We start from the raw sequence: 19,545 nt of genomic DNA, 5'->3' as shown, positions 1-19,545 counted from the left end.
ATTGAATTCTTTTTTGAGGAGTCTTCAGGGGTTATAGAATTTTGGTGATGGCAGTCTGGCTACTAAGAAGTGAAAGATTTGAAGCACATGAAGTCTGATGTCAGAAAAAGTTAGAGGAAAAACTGATATGTAAGAGCCTACCTACTAATTGGAAAAACCAATCTTTGACCACAGATTAACAGAAAAAAAGTTGAACTTGCAGTCAGAAAAAAACCTGTCTACTCTCAATTCTAGGACTTACTGACTCTGGCAAATATTTTAGTTCCTCTGAGACTCTTTCTTTATCTGTAACTGTAAGTGGTGGTATGAATTTTCTTTTGTAAATGGAAAACAAATGTACATTTGATTTTATGTATATATAATATTTAATACATATTTAATTGTGCATTATCTGAAAATTCCCTTAGCTAGTTTTGATTTTATTGTCAGATCTAAAATGATGAAATAGAGAATTCACTTGCTAAAAGTGATGCCCAAATCATATGACATATGTTAAATCTTGCCACTCTATTATTTGGTATTTTTTATTAATTCTTTCTTTTTTATTATTTATTTCTTACCAGTTTTTCTGTTTTTTTTGTTTTTTTTTTTTTTTTGCTTTTTTATCACTGTCACTGTCTCAGAGAGCATTCTATTTGCCTTTATCTTATTGACAACCACAGTGAAGTATGGGTCCTTCTAAATTTATATCTTAGAAATGAAATTGACTAAATTTTGTTGGGCTTCCAAAAGCGCACCTCTAGGATGGTAGAGAATCTGCAATCCAGTTATGTAAAGAACAACAAAATGATCTGGGGATGCTGAATCTGAAGAAGAGGATTCTCAGGGGGAGATGTGAGAGTTTCATCAAACAATTAAGATGACATCATATACAGAGAGGATTTGATTTATTTGTCATTGCTTCAATTGGTAGAACTGAGTAGATTTGGGCTTCGTTTGGGAGAAGGATTTTCTTTCTTCTATAATGATTAGGTAAGAGTGGTGGAAACAGCATGGAATTGTTGTTAGACATTGCTAAATTCAAATTTGAGTCCTGGAGTCTTAGATTTCCCAACTGTAATATGAAACTAATTATTGTGTCGTAGAAGCAGTAAATGGTAAAACTATTAATTTTGATTAGAATTTTTAATCCTTAAAGTCTAAAAGACAAATAAAAATGTATAACTAACAAGGAAATAGAGAAGAAAAGATAAATAAAATTCTGATTAATCTAAATTAGGACAAGAAAGGAGAGAGAAAAGAAATAAAAAGGTAGGAAATATAGAAAAAACAATAAGATTGCAGATCTAAACTGAAATATATTACTAATCATAGTAGGTCTTGGTGTGCTAAATATTCCAAGTAAAAAACAAATGTCAAACTGGATACACACCTTAGTATGAAGATACTGAAAGGTTGAAATTAAATAGATGAACAGATAAACCATACAAAAAAGAAAGCTAGTGTAGCTATATATAGCAGGTCTTCTAATAATGTTATTTCATTTCAACATCATTTCATTATAATATTGATGAGAAAAAATATCAATTCCCACTGGGGCCACTGTGTGTGTGCAGTTTGCACTTTCTCCCCCTACCTACATGGGTTTTCTCCAGGTATTCCAGCTTCCTCCCACATCCCAAAGATGTGCACATTCAGTGAACTGTCATATCTGCATGGTCACTGTCTGAGTTAGTGTGGGTATGTGTGTGAGTGTGCCCTGAAATGGGATGGTACCCTGTCCAGGGCTAGTTCCGGCCTTGTGTCCTGGGCTTCCGGGATAAGCTTCTAGCCACCTGCAAGCCTGAACTAGAATAAGCAGGTTGGAGAATGAATGAATGAATGAATACGAATGATTGTCAAATAAAAATTTATAAAGACTAGGATAATCATATAAATGCATGACAATAAATGATGTGATATGAAAGTGCTCCGCAAGACTACCAGATTTGTGATGTTAGTTTTTGAACTGCATGATGCTAGGAGGTGATTTTTACAATTTTCAATTTGTAAACATTTATTCCTTGATTTAACCCATTACCACTATCACTGCCATCATTCACGGATTCACCAAAAATGGAGTAAATAATGATCTTACTTGTTTTTATTAATATTTATTCAGTGTATGTATAGCTCACATTTACTTCAGTGTTTGATATTAGAAGGGTTTGGGATCTTTATGTAGAACTCTTGATATTTTTCTGACCAGAAATATGTTGTAGAGACTTAGCTCTTGTTTATATCAATTAACCAAGGGCTAAATTGGTTTCATTATATGTTGTTTTGCTCAGTCACAGTTTCCAAGAATCAGCTGATGTTAAGTGAGGACTTACTGTACTGGTATAAGATAATGTATATAAAAATTAGATGAATTAGATAAATTCTTTAAGATAAGAAGCATTAGGAAGTGCACCTAATAAATAGCAAAAATTGACTGAAAAAAATCACAAAGTGGGAGATTTTAACATATTTATTTCAGTAACTAATAAAACAGACAAAAACTCAGTAGGGATAGAGAAAACCTGCCTCACCTAGTTGAAATAATATAAATACTACATGCAACAACTGCAGAATGCACCCTCTTCATATGTCTATTTGTATAGTTATTTAAAAAAATCAACAAACTTCAAAGGATTGCCCTCTAACAAGAATGAAATTAAACTAAAAATCAATAATAGAAACAATACTAGAAGACTCCCAAACTTAAGAAAATTAGGCAACAGACTTCTAAACCCATAGGTCAAATAAGAAATTGCAGTGAAAATTAGAAGACATTTTGGACTTAATGATAATGAAATTACTATGTTTTAAAACTCAGAAAAATGTTGCTCTATAATTACATTGCCTACACTTGAGGAAATGAGGGAAAAAATAATGGAAATTAAACTTAAAAGTGTATTGTGTGTGTTTATAAGTTGTATTAAAATAACATATATATACGTGCAATTTTTTGAAGACTTTGTTACTAGCATGCCACAGATATTGGGTCCTATTTACATAACTTCATGTAAACTTCTCTGGCTCCCCCAAGTCATAGAGTATCAGAGCAAGAAGAGAACTTAAATGCCAGTCACTCTTACCTCCTCATTATACTAATGTAAAAATCAAAACCCTGAGAGTCAAGGGGCTCACCCAAAGTTACACAGCTCTTTAGAGAGAACAATCCCACAAGAGAATCATATCTGAGAAAAGGCTAAGATCTCACAAAGAGACTACCCAAGTGCAAAGTGGTTCCAAACTAAAAGGTCAGCCTTCTAACAGTGGGAGAATATAAATTATTCTACAACTTTTTATAAGGCAAAAATAATCTAATAAGCTTCATGATGTTCTAGTCTATATCTAGGATCAATAAATTGCCATTCTAGTTCATTTGAAGCTGCCTTGCATTTATTTCTTCTAGCCAAGGTTTGAAAGGGTTTAATTTAAAATCTGTTTAAAGGCAATAAGCAGGACACAGCTATTATAATCCCATAGAAGAACATTTTAAGAACGCAGTTCTCTGAATGCATGTCAGAAATTTATAAACTCCCCATCAGAAATGGTGAAGATTTTTGATAATGAAAAACAACCTTGTCGAACTCTTTAGGACTTAAGGGAAATATGTGAATGGTGCTGTATTGGGAAATTAGAAGAGATAACCGATTTCCATGATGTGTTTACTCGATTTTTGCACATATGATCTACACCACATTATTAAAAGATTCCTGTAAGATTAAGAAATGGAAGTATTCTAGGTGGAAAAGCCGAGAGAGTTAATGTAGGTTCACACTGAGGGAAAGAAAAGACTAAGGCTTCCTCCCTTAATTTGGCTGTTGGAGATCTCAGCAGAGATTTTATGATGAAAGATGACACAGTGCAGGCTGGATATTTATTGCAGAGCTGTGTAGCCACCATGGTCTTTACCACACCCAGATTTTCCAGGCTGTTCACCATTGCTGAATGGAAATGGCATCACATGACTTTCACTCCCACATTAATCTGGACAGAGACAAGCAACTGTCATGATTTATTTCCACACCCATATCTGATTCACATGGTAATATGGAAGGCATCTGTTACTTTCATTTGTTGGAGGTTAAAACTACTTCCTATTATATAGATTAACTATATAATTAAACATATTATAGCCTGAAGCTGGTGTTAACATAGCCACAGTTAATAAGCTGTGTTAAAATTATATTAAAGGGAGGCATCATTAAGTGTTAAGAATCTGGGGTAACATCTGGACTCTACCACTTATAACCCACGTGACCTTGGGCAAGACTCAGCTTCCTCATCTATTGGAAAGGATGACAAAATAATCTCTCCTTTATAGGATTGTTGTAAAGATTCAGTAAGTTAATACGTATCATGCACCCTTAGAACAGAGCCTGACATACTGTAAACACTCAGCAGATGTTATTAGCACCGTATTTTATATAGTGATATTAATAAAGGGAATGACTTATAAAACAAAGCGAATTCTAGTCAAAAGGTGGGACTTTAAATTTTTTTTTGAAAAATCACACAGACATCCTATTTTAAGAATTGACATTTCTTTTTTCTTTTTAATTTTTTTCATCATTTATGGTAAGAGACATTTCTTTATTGGCCAAAAATTACTAAAGTGTGTTTGAAATGAACACCTCCCCTCTTGCACCTTTAATCACATACCATCTCCCTAGAAAATTCACATACTTGAATTATGCTAAAAAAGCAAAATGGAAGGAAAATGAGAGAACAACTTAGCGTTTAGGGATGTAGAGATGATGAGATGAAACAGATCTAAGTTAAGGTGGCAAACATAACAGAAGTACGACGTGAGATATTTGCTACACGTAGTACAACACAATCAGTTTTAACTTGGGCAGTGCACCACGTTTCCAATCACAGGTATCCCTAGGGAGTTTAGTGTGTGTTCTAAAATAAGTGCATTCCTTCCATTTGGTCTCCCTCTCTGTGTGTCTCTAATATACATGTTTATATGTTTTTTTTTCAATAGCGTCTCATTTAAAATAAGGCATTTAAAAAGTCAAGTTATATACTGTAGCAATTTATTGCTAAAAATATATTTATCTTTTTATTTAGGACTAGAGAAGCTTGCACAGAAAGGAAAATCATTGTCACCTTTAGCAAGTATAACTGGAATATCACTATTTTTGATTATATCCATGTGTCTTCTCTTCCTATGGAAAAAATATCAACCCTACAAAGGTAGGTTAAAATTACAAAAAAAAAATTTGAAGCTGTATATATGTGTACTAAAAAAAAACCTTACCATTTTTCTTCTCTGTTGATTTTAGTTATAAAACAGAAACTAGAAGGCAGGTAATGCATCTGTTTCTATGAAAATAGTTTTTTTCCTTAGATGCTTTTTCCTCAATTATTATCCCTCACAAAAATACCTATTTTGTCTTTTCAGGCCAGAAACAGAATACAGGAAAGCTCAAACATTTTCAGGTAATGGCCAGGCTGAAAAGGGCTATTATCAGTTTTAATGTATGTTAATTAGTTGTGTTAATATTATTATATATTCTTAATGTAATATAATTAATATGAGCTAAAATTAATATAACAGCCTCTTACCTTTGGGTTAGTGCCTTCACTTTACAAAGTGCTGTCTTCTGTATTGGTTTTATATAAGTCACACAAGTCTGTAATATCAGGCCTGGAAGGCACTCTTAACTCCATTTTACAGTCAAGAGAACTAATGATCAAGGAGATTAAGTCACTTGTCCACAGTCAGTAGGACCAAAGAAATTAGTTCTGCTAATTCATTTATCCTATTATTATTTTGAAAATGCCAAAGGGTTCTATCACTTTGTTCATTCCTAAGGTAGGTTTCATGCTGGCAGCTCCATCCCAAAGAGAAGAGGAAAAGAAGGTTTGGCAGGGGCCAGGATTGCTTCTTTGTCCCCACTGTAACCCTCATTATCATCAATATTGACTGTACTGAGTTATTATAAGTTAACAAAGTTTTTGCTCAGGCCACAGAATCACAGGGAGCCAAGTTTCAGTTTTATATATACCACTTTCCCCTCATGTCACCTTAGGAAAATTATTTTTCTTAACCACAACTTCCTCTTCTATATAATAGGGATAGAAACTTCCCCCTTAAGGTTGCTATGAGAATTAAATGATATAGGTGGAGTGCCTGATATGATGCCTGGATGTGTAATAAATGTGGGCCTTCTTCCTCTTTTCTAGCCCTTCCTGACTTATAAGTGACAGAATGTCAGAGCTGGCAAGGGCCGCAGAGGCTATCTGGTTCCTCCTAACCACCTCCCCCGCCATGATTCTATAGATGATAGTTTATGTGGATTGATATTGTAATGTATTTTACTTTTTATGTATGGGAAGCTTCAGTTAGCTATTTACTCTTTCTAGTTCTGATGATCTGTTGGATCTGTTAGATCTAACGGGGTGCAGTAGATATTACGGGTGGGTCAAGAACTGGTATGACCTTCAGGCTGAAGCCCTGGTGACCATGAGTCTCCGGTAACTGCGAGTTACAAAGGCCAAGGTTGCCCACCTGTGTATATTTAAAGATACAACAGGCTATTCTCACGTCTGGCTTTAAGAATAATTGTTCCAATTCAGTTTCGATTCTCAGCTTCAGAAAGAGTGATTTCCAACACTGCTTAATGGCAATACGACTATAGGAATTAGGAAATGTTAAATTCATTTTGTACCTATACCATTTAAAGCAGACAATAAAAATAAGTTTTACAAAGGTTTAAAAAACAACAGCAAATCAAGGCATTTGGTTTGTAAATAGTATTTGTTTTACATTTCAGGCCATGAAGATGCTCTGGATGACTTCGGAATATATGAATTTGTTGCTTTTCCAGATGCTTCTGGTGTTTCCAAGGTTGGTTTTCCTAGTGGCTGATTAACCAAGAAGTAGAATTCTGCTTCACCAGAGGTGTAAACTGCATTTGTTTAAGCACTGGGCAGTGTGGTCAAATGGCTGCATTACCCATTACTGCATTAAGCAGTGTTGACTTACTCCGTAATTAATGGCATTGCCAGATTTGGGAAGCTAAAGCATCTTAGTTCACCTTTATAAGTAAAGCTAACACAAATAAGAAAGTTATGCTAATTCATAAATAGTCTTTACCTGGTAATCTCAGTGAAGAGAGAACTAACTAGGTTGAAAGTCAAGAGAACTGAATAAACAGGCTGGGCGTGGTGGCTCACATCTGTAATCCTAGGGCTTTGGGAGGCCGAGATGGAAAGATCACTTGAGCCCAGGAGTTTGAGATCAGCATGGGCAAAGACCCCATCCCAACAAATATTTAAAAATTAGCCAAGCATGGTTGTGTATGCCTCTGGTCCCAGCTTCTTGGGAGACCGAGGCAGGAGGATCATTGAGCCCAGGAGTTCAAGGCTACAGTGAGCCGTGATCACACTACCACACTCCAGCCTGGGCAGCAGAGTAAGACCCTGTCTCAAATAAATAAATACTGAATAAACAGAGGATCAGGAGACCCTGATTTAAGTCATTCTGCATCACTTGGGTGACTGCAACCCATCACTTTACTAAACTCTCTCTGTTCCTCAGTTTTCCCTTTATTGCCCCCTCATATCTTTTGACAACATTGCAAAGACAATTGATCACACCCTTGAAGATACCTCATGCTTTCAGAAGGAAGTTACCATATAGGCCCAAAATATGCAAGTTTACATCTTTATTATTGCCCTAAAGGTGCATGAGATGGCAAGGGAGCTTTCATATAGTTGAAGTCATTTCAGTCCAGAAAAAAAAAAAAAGATCTTTTAAAGTAATCAGTTTTGCTTAACAGACATGCAGAATGTTTCTCTGATCGAATCAGATTATTAACACTTTTATAGATTCGTATAGAACCAAGTTTTCCTCTGCTTCCTTATTCCGCTATGAGAGTCCATTTGAGGAAGGGCACCATAAAAACAGATCACTGGCTTCCAGGCATTCTCATTTCCATTTGTTAAAAAGACTATTTGCCATTAAGGAATGGTGACTTCTCTTGTTCAGAGGATTCTATCAGTGTATAAGGTTTATCTAGTAAGCTTCCTGGCCACAGACTTTATTTGAGAAATGTCACGTGAGTAATGGAGAGGGACTGATTGGATTTCATCCTCCCTAAGGGTGAGTCAGTAACAATCAGAGATGAAGCAAAGAACTGCCGTGCAAAGGCTTTGCAATACCCTATTCAGTCTCAGGCAGGATTGGCTCACCTTCACTTCCACAACCAAAAGACAAAAACAAATATTTGATGGATCAGTTATTTCAAACAGCTTCTCATGATGGCAGAAAGCACCACTCTGAGGTGTGGCTTCAAATTGGAGAGCAGGAAACTGAAGAGCTAAGACTTATAATTGAGTTTTTGAATAAGGAGTTTCAGTTTTTTTATTTAAAATAATGCAAACATTTATTCCTAGGAATTCACTGGAAAGGAGTGAGATTTATGTAAGAAATTTTAAATCTTACCATGTGATTAATCACTACTCAATTTTGGAGTTTTACTGGGAGGACCTCAATTGGCTCAAAATATTACAGCCCTGAAGAACTTGAAGCAGAGAAATAGGGGCTTTAATTACATAGTGGAAGCCCTGCTTATTTCTGTCAGAAACAGAATAACTTGATTTGGAGCCATGTCCGTCTTCAAAGCTGCAAGCTCCTGAGGAATCTGCTGAGGTTCTTAACTGGCCATGGCAGGTGCTTTGGGAAAGAAGTGAGAAATCAAGACCAACAACCAAAGGAGGAGGATGAGGACAGGGACATGAGGAGGAGGATCTGCATGAGAAGCCAGAATGGCAGCTATGTATATGTAGCTTTGTAATGGAAGATTAGCAGCCAAATGCAATGGCCTTTAGAAGAAAAGGAAAGGTGATAATAAAACCAAGATCTCAAAACTGAACTTGAGAAGGGAAATAAATTAAACTATTAAGAGTTATTTAAAATCAAAATAAGCTAGGTGCCACGGTGTGCACCTGTAGTCCCAGCTGTTCAGGAAGCTGAGATAGGAGGATCACTTGAACCCAGGAGTTCAAGACCAACCTGAGTAACATAGCGAGACCCTGACTCAAAAAAAGATAATCAAAATAATCTCTTGGCATATTGTGTGGTATGTACACAAATGAATTACTTATGTCTCTACCCATTGTACATTTCATTGTCCATTTAGCACCTCTTTCAGGAGTTAGACAGAAAGCAATTGCATTAAGTGAGCAAGTTTATTATTTAACAGCTCTAGTATTAGGTTAGGTGAGTAAGTTGGTGATCATCAATAGATTGCTTTTACCATAGCTCCTGAATACCTTCATACAACACATATCAAGAGCTGATCTCAAGGATAGATTGTAAACCAAAACTTCCTTGACACAAAAATGACAAAACAAATCTAAGGCTTCATGTGAGAGCTATAGCAAGTGGAATGGAAATTAGTGGTTTCTAGAAAAACAAAAAGCTAAGATGTTCCACTAAAACCTAGCAGGTCAAATTAACATGAGATAGTGAACTCTTCAGAGTTATCAAGAGCAAAGAGTCCTCGAGGTGAAGCTGTATAAATATGAAGGACTGAAATTGGACAGAAGCAGGATTAAAATAGGAAGCATTTGGGATGGGGAGGAAAACTAGACTTTGGCTAAATAATTGGGAGGGAGTGTTTATAGGAAGAAGAAAGTTATGAAATACAAGGAATGGGAATTAATAAAACACAAATACCACTTTCAATAAAAATACCCGTCGGTTTTTACCAGCCATAAATACACTATTCTTTCCACATTCACCCAAGCATTTAGTTTTTACAGTCCATTACTACCTTTAAACCAAAACATTTTCCTTTGAGTGTTCCACATTTCTTGGTACTGTCTTTACTTATTTGCAATATGATGAGGGATTTGGGCTGTATATTGTTCTTTCTTTTAAGCCATCCTTGCGCACATAATTGGCAAATAGTGTCAAAAGGGTAACTGAGGTATAGAAAAGATAATGATATGTGCTATCTGATTCTAAGATGTCCTGATATCTTCTCTTTTGCTATTTTTTTCTTTCTATAATATTTCCTTTACAGTACTGCCAGCTTTCTTCTTAAATGAAGAAAAAAGCCATAGCTTTGTCAAGCTATCCTTCTTCTGACCTTATAGCTATGCTGCTGCACAAACTGCCATAGGGTAAGTGCAGAAAAGTGTAGCAAGGAGGAAGTCAACCTTCTAGGGAAGATAAACTGTTCTAATTCTCTAATCATCACTACTGCCAGTTGTTTTTAACTATGCAGCATAGTGGAAAAACTATTTACTAGTCTTGAGATAATTTATTTTTAACGTGTCACATTTTCTAGATCCCAAGCAGGTCTATTCCAGCCTCTGATGGTGTATCAGGGCAAGATTTGCACAGTACAGTATATGAAGTTATTCAGCACATCCCTGCCCAGCAGCAAGACCATCCAGAGTAAGTATGAATCTGCATTTGATGGTGCTATGGAAAGGCTAAGCATTTAGCTTTTGCTTTCCCCAGAATTGATTAAAAGACACAGAAGAAAAATACCAAAACAAGAAATTATAGCTTCTGTACATTTGAACACACTTCCCCACCTGAACATAATTTTGAGAAACAAAACAGGCAAACACACAAATATCTTCGAGGGCCATGCACTTGGGCCAGTGGACTAGATACAAAACTCTAGAAACAACTTTCTCTTGTGTACATTTCTTTCTCACAATATTTCCCCAAGGAATCCACATCTGAATATGAAAGGCATGTTCAGGCTAATTCTGTAGCCATCTTAATGATTACTTAATGATTTTCCAGTGGCTATGGTAGTTTTAGAGCCATTATGATTTGTCACTAAAAATAGGACCAGTAAAATAAAAGCCTACAGAGGGTCCACAGCACAGTCAGCACCAATGCCAATCCTCTTATTTGAAGTAGCCTATTCCCAGTCGAGTGGAACCCCATTGAGGACTGGCCTCTCACCCATAGAGGACAAAACCTGTGCTGAGGACGAAGCTGAGAACCTATTTATCCAGTTAAGCTCAAGGCTGTCACTAAGAAGTTCCCTTTCCTCCATGCCATGGAGAAATAAAGCCTACAATCTTCTGAAATAATAAAATGAACTTCTCTTTTTTGTGGGCTATAGCTGCCTGCAGTCATAACTGCCACAGATCATCTTCCATCATTTCTTTGTCACTTATTGACTTTGAAAAGAACATCAATAACCACATACAGAAACTTCCCCTCTGCCAAAATAAACAGTTCCAGCAAAGTAATTCATGCACACTTCTGAGTAAATATCAAAAATAACAGCTAGGAGTGAACAAATCCAAGGAAAATCATCTTATGGGGAGGAAACCTAGTCCTGGGGGGACTGTGCGTCATTTAAGGACTAAATAAGTGGCAAGACACTTCAGAGAACCTCATCAGAGAAAATTTACTTAGAGTCACATAAATAAAGAACAGACTCTGATGGAGCTAGGAACTTCTAGTTTGAAAAAAAAAATGTTGTAAAGCATTGCATTATCAATGTAGTAGAACACAAGAGTAGGATATTATTACATGATATTTTAAGAATAAAAACTCTAAAATGATATCTAATTCTCTTTACTGTCTATAACAGAAAACTAGGGAGAAGTTTGTTTGCTGTTAAATATAAGGCATTGAAAGAATTCTGAGATTATGTCTCCTTTCTAAGATTTAATCTAATTAAAATTTGTATCCTATTTAAGTTCATTTGTTTTTCTATGTATCCTTTCTTCTATCAATTTTTCACATTAGAATGTAAACAAATCAAATGACAACTTGGGGTTTATCTTTTAAGGTTATCAAGAACGAAATAAATTTTAAGTCAAAATTGTGAATATGGCAGCTACAATTTCAGAACACAAAACAAAGTGATTGGGTTGTTTTGCATGTCAAAAAACTGATTCTTAAAAAAAAGCACCTTTTGAAACTAGATGACTTTTAGACACTAGCAAAATCTTTTGACTTTCTTAAGAATATAAAAGTTTATTTCATAAATAAGATTTGAGAATTGAAAACAAAGCAGAAATGTTCTTTTTCAGGCATTCAAAACTGCTATTTAAAAAGTATTCAAAACTGCTGTTAGGACATCCTCCTCCAAAAGGCAGTCACCCTCAAGACCCCAGCTCATGCTACCAGCCCAATCTGACTGGCATCTCCACCTCTCACAGCCTCTCTCTTCTCACCTTCTCCTTCCGTCTTCTCAATCTTTTTTTGTGTTTGTCAGTTTATCTATGTACATCTTTGTCTTCCAGTGGCTCTCTCTTCCTTTACCTTCATCCTTTGAATCCCTCCTTTTCTGAGTCTACCCTTCTCTTTTCCTCTCTTTCTCCATAGCTGTCTCCCTTATCCGAAATATCCTTCTTAAAATTTTCCTCCTCTGTCTGTCTTCCAGCTTTATCTAAACGGGGAGCCAATATTTTCTAAAGTGTTATTTTATTTGAATTCAGATTTATGTTACTTGTTTTTTTAATAAATAAGTGAAATGCTTCCTTTTTCTTTATCAGAAACTATTTTGCACTTATTTTACTTATAATCAATTCACAAACATTTCCAGGACATTTACTATATGCTAGAGCAAGACATTAAATAAGACTTGATATTTTAAAGATTTCATAGTTTAGTGGGCTGCTGTTTACTTATTTTAACTAAAGATTAGTGATTCTTAGTAAAATGAATATTTCTCAGTAGGATAAATGCCACCTATAGATGCAGAGAGCATTTTTCTTTCCTGATTACCTATGGTTTTATTCTCCTCTAGGTCCAATTAAATTCAAAGATCAACTTCATGAGTAATGCATTATTATAGGTGGTTGGTGAATCTCTCCCATCTCTTATTCCCAACGTGAATGTGCCAGCTCTGGGGAAAGAATCCTAATTTCACTGCTTTCTTTTATTTGGCAGTCACTTCTGAGTAGGAAAGACAGCCAAACAATTTTATTCTTTGGCTCTTAGACTGTTATAAAATAACAGTGTTATTTTCTTTACTTCATGTGTCTATTACCTAATTGGACTGCTGTTTAACGAATTGGTAAATTGGTTTGTATTCATATTCTAGAACTCAGCCCAATTATTTATTTAGTGAACTTATGGCTGAATGTATTTCAACGTCGTCTACTGACCTCATTAAATGCTCTTGGTAGGGTTTATATTGAACCCAAGACTGATGTTAGTATATTGAAAACAGGACATTCAAGTTAAGTAAACCTTTAGTTTCAAAAGTAAATTATCTACAAAATTTAATAATTGCTTACTCTTATATTTATTTGTTGATAAATGTAATTTTCTTGAGCTAGCTCAAAACATTCATCTAATTTGTAGCCCTGGAAAGCAATAAACGAATTTCAGGTTCTTTTACCTGCAGACCTGAAAAATCTATAGAACTGGTTACATATTTTGTATATCTCTTCACTAGGTGAACTTTCATGGGCTAAACAGTACATTCGAGTGAAATTCTGAAGAAACATTTTAAGGAAAAACAGTGGAAAAGTATATTAATCTGGAATCCATGAAGAAACCAAGACCAACACCTCTTACTCATTACTCCTTTACATGCAGAAGAGAGGCATTTATGCAAATTGAACTGCAGGTTTTTCAGCATATACACAATGTCTTGTGCAACAGAAAGACGTGTTGGGGAAATATTCCTCAGTGGACAGTCTTTCTTATGCTGACGGGGAGAACGAAAATGACGGGGGTTTCCTCATTACTTTTGTATGAAATATCTCTACAAACCTCAATTATTTCTACTCTATACTTTCACTATCATCAACACTGAGACTATCCTGTCTCACCTACAAATGTGGAAACTTTACATTGTTAGATTTTTCAGCAGACTTTGTTTTATTAAATTTTTATTAGTGTTAAGAATGCTAAATTTATGTTTTGATTTTATTTCCAAATTTCTATCTTGTTATTTGTACAACAAAGTAACAAAGTAATAAGGATGGTTGTCACAAAAACAAAACTATGCCTTCTCTTTTTTTCAATCACCAGTAGTATTTTTGAGAAGACTTGTAAACACTTAAGGAAATGACTATTAAAGTCTTATTTTTATTTTTTTCAAGGAAAGATGGAATCGAATAAATTATTCTCTTTTTGCTTTTATGTGGTCTTAATTCTTTGTCTTGTAGAGTAAAATATTGCATAAAAATCGGATTGTAGACATTGTTTTTTTTAATCCTTATTTCCCAATGTGCAATCAACTCTAGATTATAGGGAATTATAAAAAGAAAGATCTTGCTCTCTCATGGCCTATTATTTTAAATAGAAGAAAAGAAATCTTAAAAATAGAATGTCTTTTCTACAAGTCTCAAGCAAGCCACTGTAGGTACATTGCCCCTCCTGCATTTTCACAGAAGCACATGGTGAAAGGAAAATTAAGACTTTAGTCCCACGACTGTTTTCTGGTCCTCTCTCTCTACTACCCTTATATATTGTTCTGTTGGAAAAGTCCATCAGTTCTACCACAAGTATTTTCTTCTACATTTAGCAAAAAAACTACTGTATCTGATTAGAAAAGAAATTCACGCCCCTTGTAAAAATATATGTGTACTTGGAAATGCAGAAGACTCACCATAAAACAATTAAAATCACTTGTAATCTTACTCCTCTGTTAGCATTTCCCCAGATTAGTTATGTACCTATTTATTCATGCTCCTTCGAATTCCAGAAAAGATTCATGGTAGCTCATATAAATGCATAATATCACAAGATAAAATATGCCCAAAAAGTAAAGTTGATAAGGAAAACAGGATGAAGGAACAACGAGAGGCAAAGCAAAAGCAGAAAGAAATTAAGAACCAGTGTGATGAAGTCTCCTTCATCTGTGAGTATTGTTTCACATGGCCAAGATCATGTGCCATATACAGGTATATCTAAAGAGTGGTTTCTAAGCTGAATGCAGTTTGTAAGTAGCAGCACCAAAAAAAAGGTTGCAATCCTACTGCAGGGCCAGAAGAAAGTCAGTCAGTAAGTAAGCCATCCACCCCAGCTCCATCCACCTCTCCCTTTCTTTCTCAGTCTTGTGCCCCCCTCCTTCCTTGGGGGTGTTCTCTTTGCTAATGCATCTCTTATTTGGAGGCCAGACACTAACTACAATAAACTACAGCTACATCTCTGTCTTCCCCTTCCTAAACCCAACTCTGAAACACTTTAATCCACAATCTTCAACAGCTCTTTCTGAAAAGATAATAATACATTCACATGGTTCACAAATCAAAACTCTATTAAAAAAAACATGCACTGAGGTAATTGTGTTTGTTAGCTTTGGGGTTTGGTTTGGCTATTTTGTGTATACCTCCAGAGTTTCTCACCATAAACCAAAGAAAATACAAATATATATTCTTATTTTCTCAAACTCATTTTTCAATTACTTGTAATTCCTCTCATTTCTCTATCTCTCTCACACACACAAAAATACACGGACTCCCTTAGCGCATGGTTCCACTCAAAGTGGCAAGGAATTGCTGAAAGCAGAAACGTGAAAGGATCTAGGATCCAATTAACTTTTGTTGTCATTGCTGTGTAACACCAGATGACTCACTGCTTTTTTAGTAAATGAGGATGAAAGTTTCATAAATTAATCAAGGTTTCCAAGGGAAGTGATGAACCAAAACCCAGATGTTCACCTAATTAACAAATTAATCTTTAAAAGCCAGCCTAAAGTTCTTTTCTCATTACTAAACAGAATCGTAGCTAGTGTTAGTTTTTAACTTTATATTACCACTTCTAACTTGGAATAGAATCAAATTCTTGATGCTTATTATTTTTAAAGAGTATATTCTACTGATAGACTTTTATGCAAAAAATTAAAATACCTACTACTAAAATATAGTTTTCCTTGGTTTTCTGACATGTACTTCCATGTTAATAAGACAATTTCAGTTAAACTGCAATATAGTCTCAGACATCAAGGTCCATATGATCTTTCAGTTGCACTAGAGCATGTACATGAAAAGGTGTTCTCAAAATAATAAACATGGAGTGACAACACATTACTTAACATATAGGTGGCTATTTCCCTATATTTTACTTAAACTTATTTTTTTAAAGTTCTTATTTTCTGCTTCTACATTGCTATATATAACCATGTATATTCCTATATCATTCTTACACAGTCCTCTAAAGTTCGTGTTCAAATATACATTAATATAGATGTTTTAGTTTCACAAAGCAATAGGAAAGCAAAACTATCTTCCTCATCGACACAGAAATCAGACACAGCATTTGGATTTAACAGTGTTACTCTCCTTCATTCTCATCTCCTAGATACACTGTTTATTGTGATTACCATATTAAACTTGAAGTTTATTCAACTTTCACATCCATGACTTCTTTTGATCTTCACAAGAACCCTGTGAGCTAGAACCAGTATACCCACTTTACAGATGGAGAAATCAAAACTCTGGGAGTTGAATGACTTTCCTAAAGTCACCAAACCAATGAATGGCAGAGCTGATTCTTGAACTACATCTCTGGCTCCAAGTCCAAGGTCTATTCCAATGCACCAGTGATTTCTCTGGGCATGACATCCTGGAATGAAGCAAACACAACTGTGTCTTGTCAGCCTTACCTCGGGAACTTCATTAGTTTCAAGTATTATTGAGCTCCCAGCAGAGTTTATTTACTTGTTTGTTGTTTCTTGGCCAAGAATTTTCTCATTTGAATATGCTCTTGGGGAAGATGACAGCTCAACTGCTTGCCATCAGTAGGGCATAAAATGGGAGAATGTTTTCACACTTGTGAAAATCTCCAGCAGAATCCCACCTTAGGTTTATGACAGAGGCTCTCTGAGCCTCTGAGTCTTTGGGGATCAATGAGCCTCATCGCATTCATCCCAGCACACACACTTTAGAACACAGACAATACACGGTTTTTGAATTGTAATGAGCTGAATTGCCTGCCCTCTTTGTATTTAATAAAGACACCATCTACAGGAGGCAAATAAATTACTGTATTTTCAATAACCAAGTTTCTTTTAATTTGTCTCCCAGAGACACTTAAATAACATTGCATTTTTCCTTGCATTTCACTGAAACTCTACCAAAATGCTTTGTCCTTCAGAAACTAGAGAGTCACATGGTGGGATTACATAAAATTTGATTCTCATTATGTGTAAAATAATTCATATTTTCTGACTCACAGTTCACAGATAACTAGACATTTTACAGAGGGGGAAACTGACTCAGACTTTCAGGCCCTCAGTTTCCCCAACAAAACATGAAGAGGTTGAACTAGGCAAACTTCACCCTGCTTTGATTTTCTCAAAAGTGACATTCCCCAAGCAGGTCAGGTCCTCTGCAATGCTCTCATTACACCTGTATCGAAACCCTTATCATGCTACTATAATTATACTGTGGACCAAGCACGTAAAGAGCTAATTATAATACTGTGTTCTAAATGCAATAGTAGAAGTGTGTAAAAATGCAGAGACGCCACAGAAGAAGGAGTGATTTCCTTTTGGCAGCATCCAATAAGATTTCTTACAGCATATTGGGTTTTGGTGGGCAAAAGGAACACACCAACTTTAGAGGAAAGGGCATTCCAGGAGCTAACATTGAGTAAGATTTGTAATATATGAGGAACAAGTATGACAAGTATAGTCATGCAAAACTAAAAACATGTGAATGATCCAGGAGGGTATACTTAGTAAAATTATAAAACACACCCAGTCCTTGAGAAATTTAAATCTCATTAGAAATTTCAGTTATGTTTAATAAACTCTTGTTAACTATATTTCATGTGCCATAAGATAGAGAAGAACTAAATACGACTCAGTCTTTATATTCTAAGAGCTTGCAGTCTAGTCAAAGAAAGAGATACAATAAATTAAATAATAGTACTAGTAGATAGTAAATGCAACATGGTACACCATTAAGAAAGAACACAAAGCATACTGTGGAAGCTTAGATGAGGTCATCAAATTGAGTCTAGGGTATTCAAAGAAGGCTTCCTGGAGGAAGCTGAGCTGAATCTCAAGGGACAAGAAGGAGTTAGCCAAGTGAAGAAATGTGAGGAAAGCATTTCAGGCAGAGAGAACTGCTTGGGCAAAGGCATAGAGGCAAGAAACAGCCTGGTCTATGTGAAGAACTGTAAGCAGTGCAGGAATAATAAGAGAATAAGAGAGGGAATGGTCAAGGCAAGTACTGATGAGAGAAAAAGCTAGTTAACTGTACTTCCCCATTACACTCATCACAAGGGTGTCATTTGCTTAGTGTCTATCTTCCTTGCTAGACTGTAAGCTGCCAAATTCAGGGAAGGCAGGGAACAACATCTGCCTATATTCCCAATGACTATCATATCTCAGCAATCAAGAAATATTTGAGGATAAAATGAATGAATGAGAGTACATGGATAAGGGTCAGATCATGCATGAACCTGAGTGTTCAGTAAAGAAACTTGGATTTATTCTGTAAGTAATGAGACTCAGACCAGATGAGCAATCACAACAGATTTCTGTTTTGGATGGATCACTCTACATAAACTTGGAAATGGATTTTATAGGACAAAACTGAGACTAGATAAATAATTAGGGAAGATATTACTATTATCAAGATGAGGATGAAGCGCTCGATGGACTATAGGGTGGAAGTCTTGGAGATAAAACTTATAGGGACCCAGTTATTGGATGTGGGATATCAAATACAGGTAAGAGTCATAAATAATGCCTGTGTTTCTGTCTTGAGAGCTTGATGATGCCATCACACAAGACCGGAAGTGCATGTGAAGCAACAGGTTTAAAAGGGGGGAAATGATGAGTTCAGAACTAGGTAAGGTTAGGATTAGTTTAGGATTCCAAACAGAAATGTCCAACAGACAGTTGTATATCCAAGAGGGACATTCAAGGAGAGGTCTGGGTTTAAGAAGTAAATTTGGACCATATATCGCCATGCCTTTGAAAGAGAATAACAAAAAACTCAGATTAAATGGACTTAAAGAATAATTTATTATCTCAAATGACAGGAAGTTCAAAAGCCAGGTAAATTCCCAGGATTGGTTAATTTAATGACTCAACAATGTCATCAAGAACTCAAGTTCTTTTTCATCTTCTACTCTTCCCTCATGGTTACAGGATGGATGTAGCAATTCCAGAAGTCATATAAACATGCCACACCATCCAGAAAATGGAAAAAGCCACTTTGTGTGCTACTTCCTTGGGTGTGAGGAAACCTTTCCCAGAAGCCTTTACTAGAATTCCAGTAGAGTTTCCTTGGCCATACATATTACATACCCTTCCCTAAATGAATTATTAGCAAGAGGAGTGGGATTACCTTGATTAAAACAATACTCAGAATTTACTTCCGTGGATATGGTAGGGAAGACAACACCTTCAGAAGCATGTGAGTGGGTGGAAAAACAATGAATATCCGATTAAAATTGAGTTTTGTATGGAAATGAGGAACAGGTGGAAATGGATGTCAAAAAGATGAGATAGAAACCAAATAAAGGGGGAAATGCCCTTGGAAACACCAACTTCAGGAGATGCCATCACCATTATGGAGATGCCAGGAAAGGTTAAGAAATAGCAGTTAAGGAAGCAAAAAGCGAACTTGGAAATCAACTTTAAAGAGAAAAATTGAACATGA

The 19,545-nt window shown here is 35.6% G+C and overlaps 1 protein-coding gene across 4 annotated transcripts in view; it reads left to right on the top strand.

The window, feature by feature from the left end:
• Nucleotides 1-14,116, top strand: part of HEPACAM2 (HEPACAM family member 2) — a 43,938-nt gene extending 29,822 nt beyond the window's left edge. For 2 of the 4 annotated variants that reach the window (XM_003252477.3, XM_030822089.1), the window contains 6 exons: nucleotides 5,047-5,172; nucleotides 5,262-5,286; nucleotides 5,381-5,418; nucleotides 6,756-6,829; nucleotides 10,281-10,390; nucleotides 13,374-14,116. In XM_003252477.3, coding sequence (XP_003252525.1) covers nucleotides 5,047-5,172; nucleotides 5,262-5,286; nucleotides 5,381-5,418; nucleotides 6,756-6,829; nucleotides 10,281-10,390; nucleotides 13,374-13,377 — 377 coding nt within the window. In that variant the 3' untranslated portion in view covers nucleotides 13,378-14,116. The remainder of the gene's footprint in view (nucleotides 1-5,046; nucleotides 5,173-5,261; nucleotides 5,287-5,380; nucleotides 5,419-6,755; nucleotides 6,830-10,280; nucleotides 10,391-13,373) is intronic. The other 2 variants (XM_030822090.1, XM_012510450.2) reach the window with 2 other exon arrangements.
• The last annotated feature ends 5,429 nt before the right edge of the window (nucleotides 14,117-19,545 follow it).

The sequence above is a fragment of the Nomascus leucogenys genome, chromosome 11 (assembly GCF_006542625.1).
Source record: "Nomascus leucogenys isolate Asia chromosome 11, Asia_NLE_v1, whole genome shotgun sequence".
Classification (NCBI taxonomy): domain Eukaryota; kingdom Metazoa; phylum Chordata; class Mammalia; order Primates; family Hylobatidae; genus Nomascus; species Nomascus leucogenys.
Note: the sequence above shows the minus strand (reverse complement) of the source record. Positions and strands in the feature narration are given on the sequence as shown.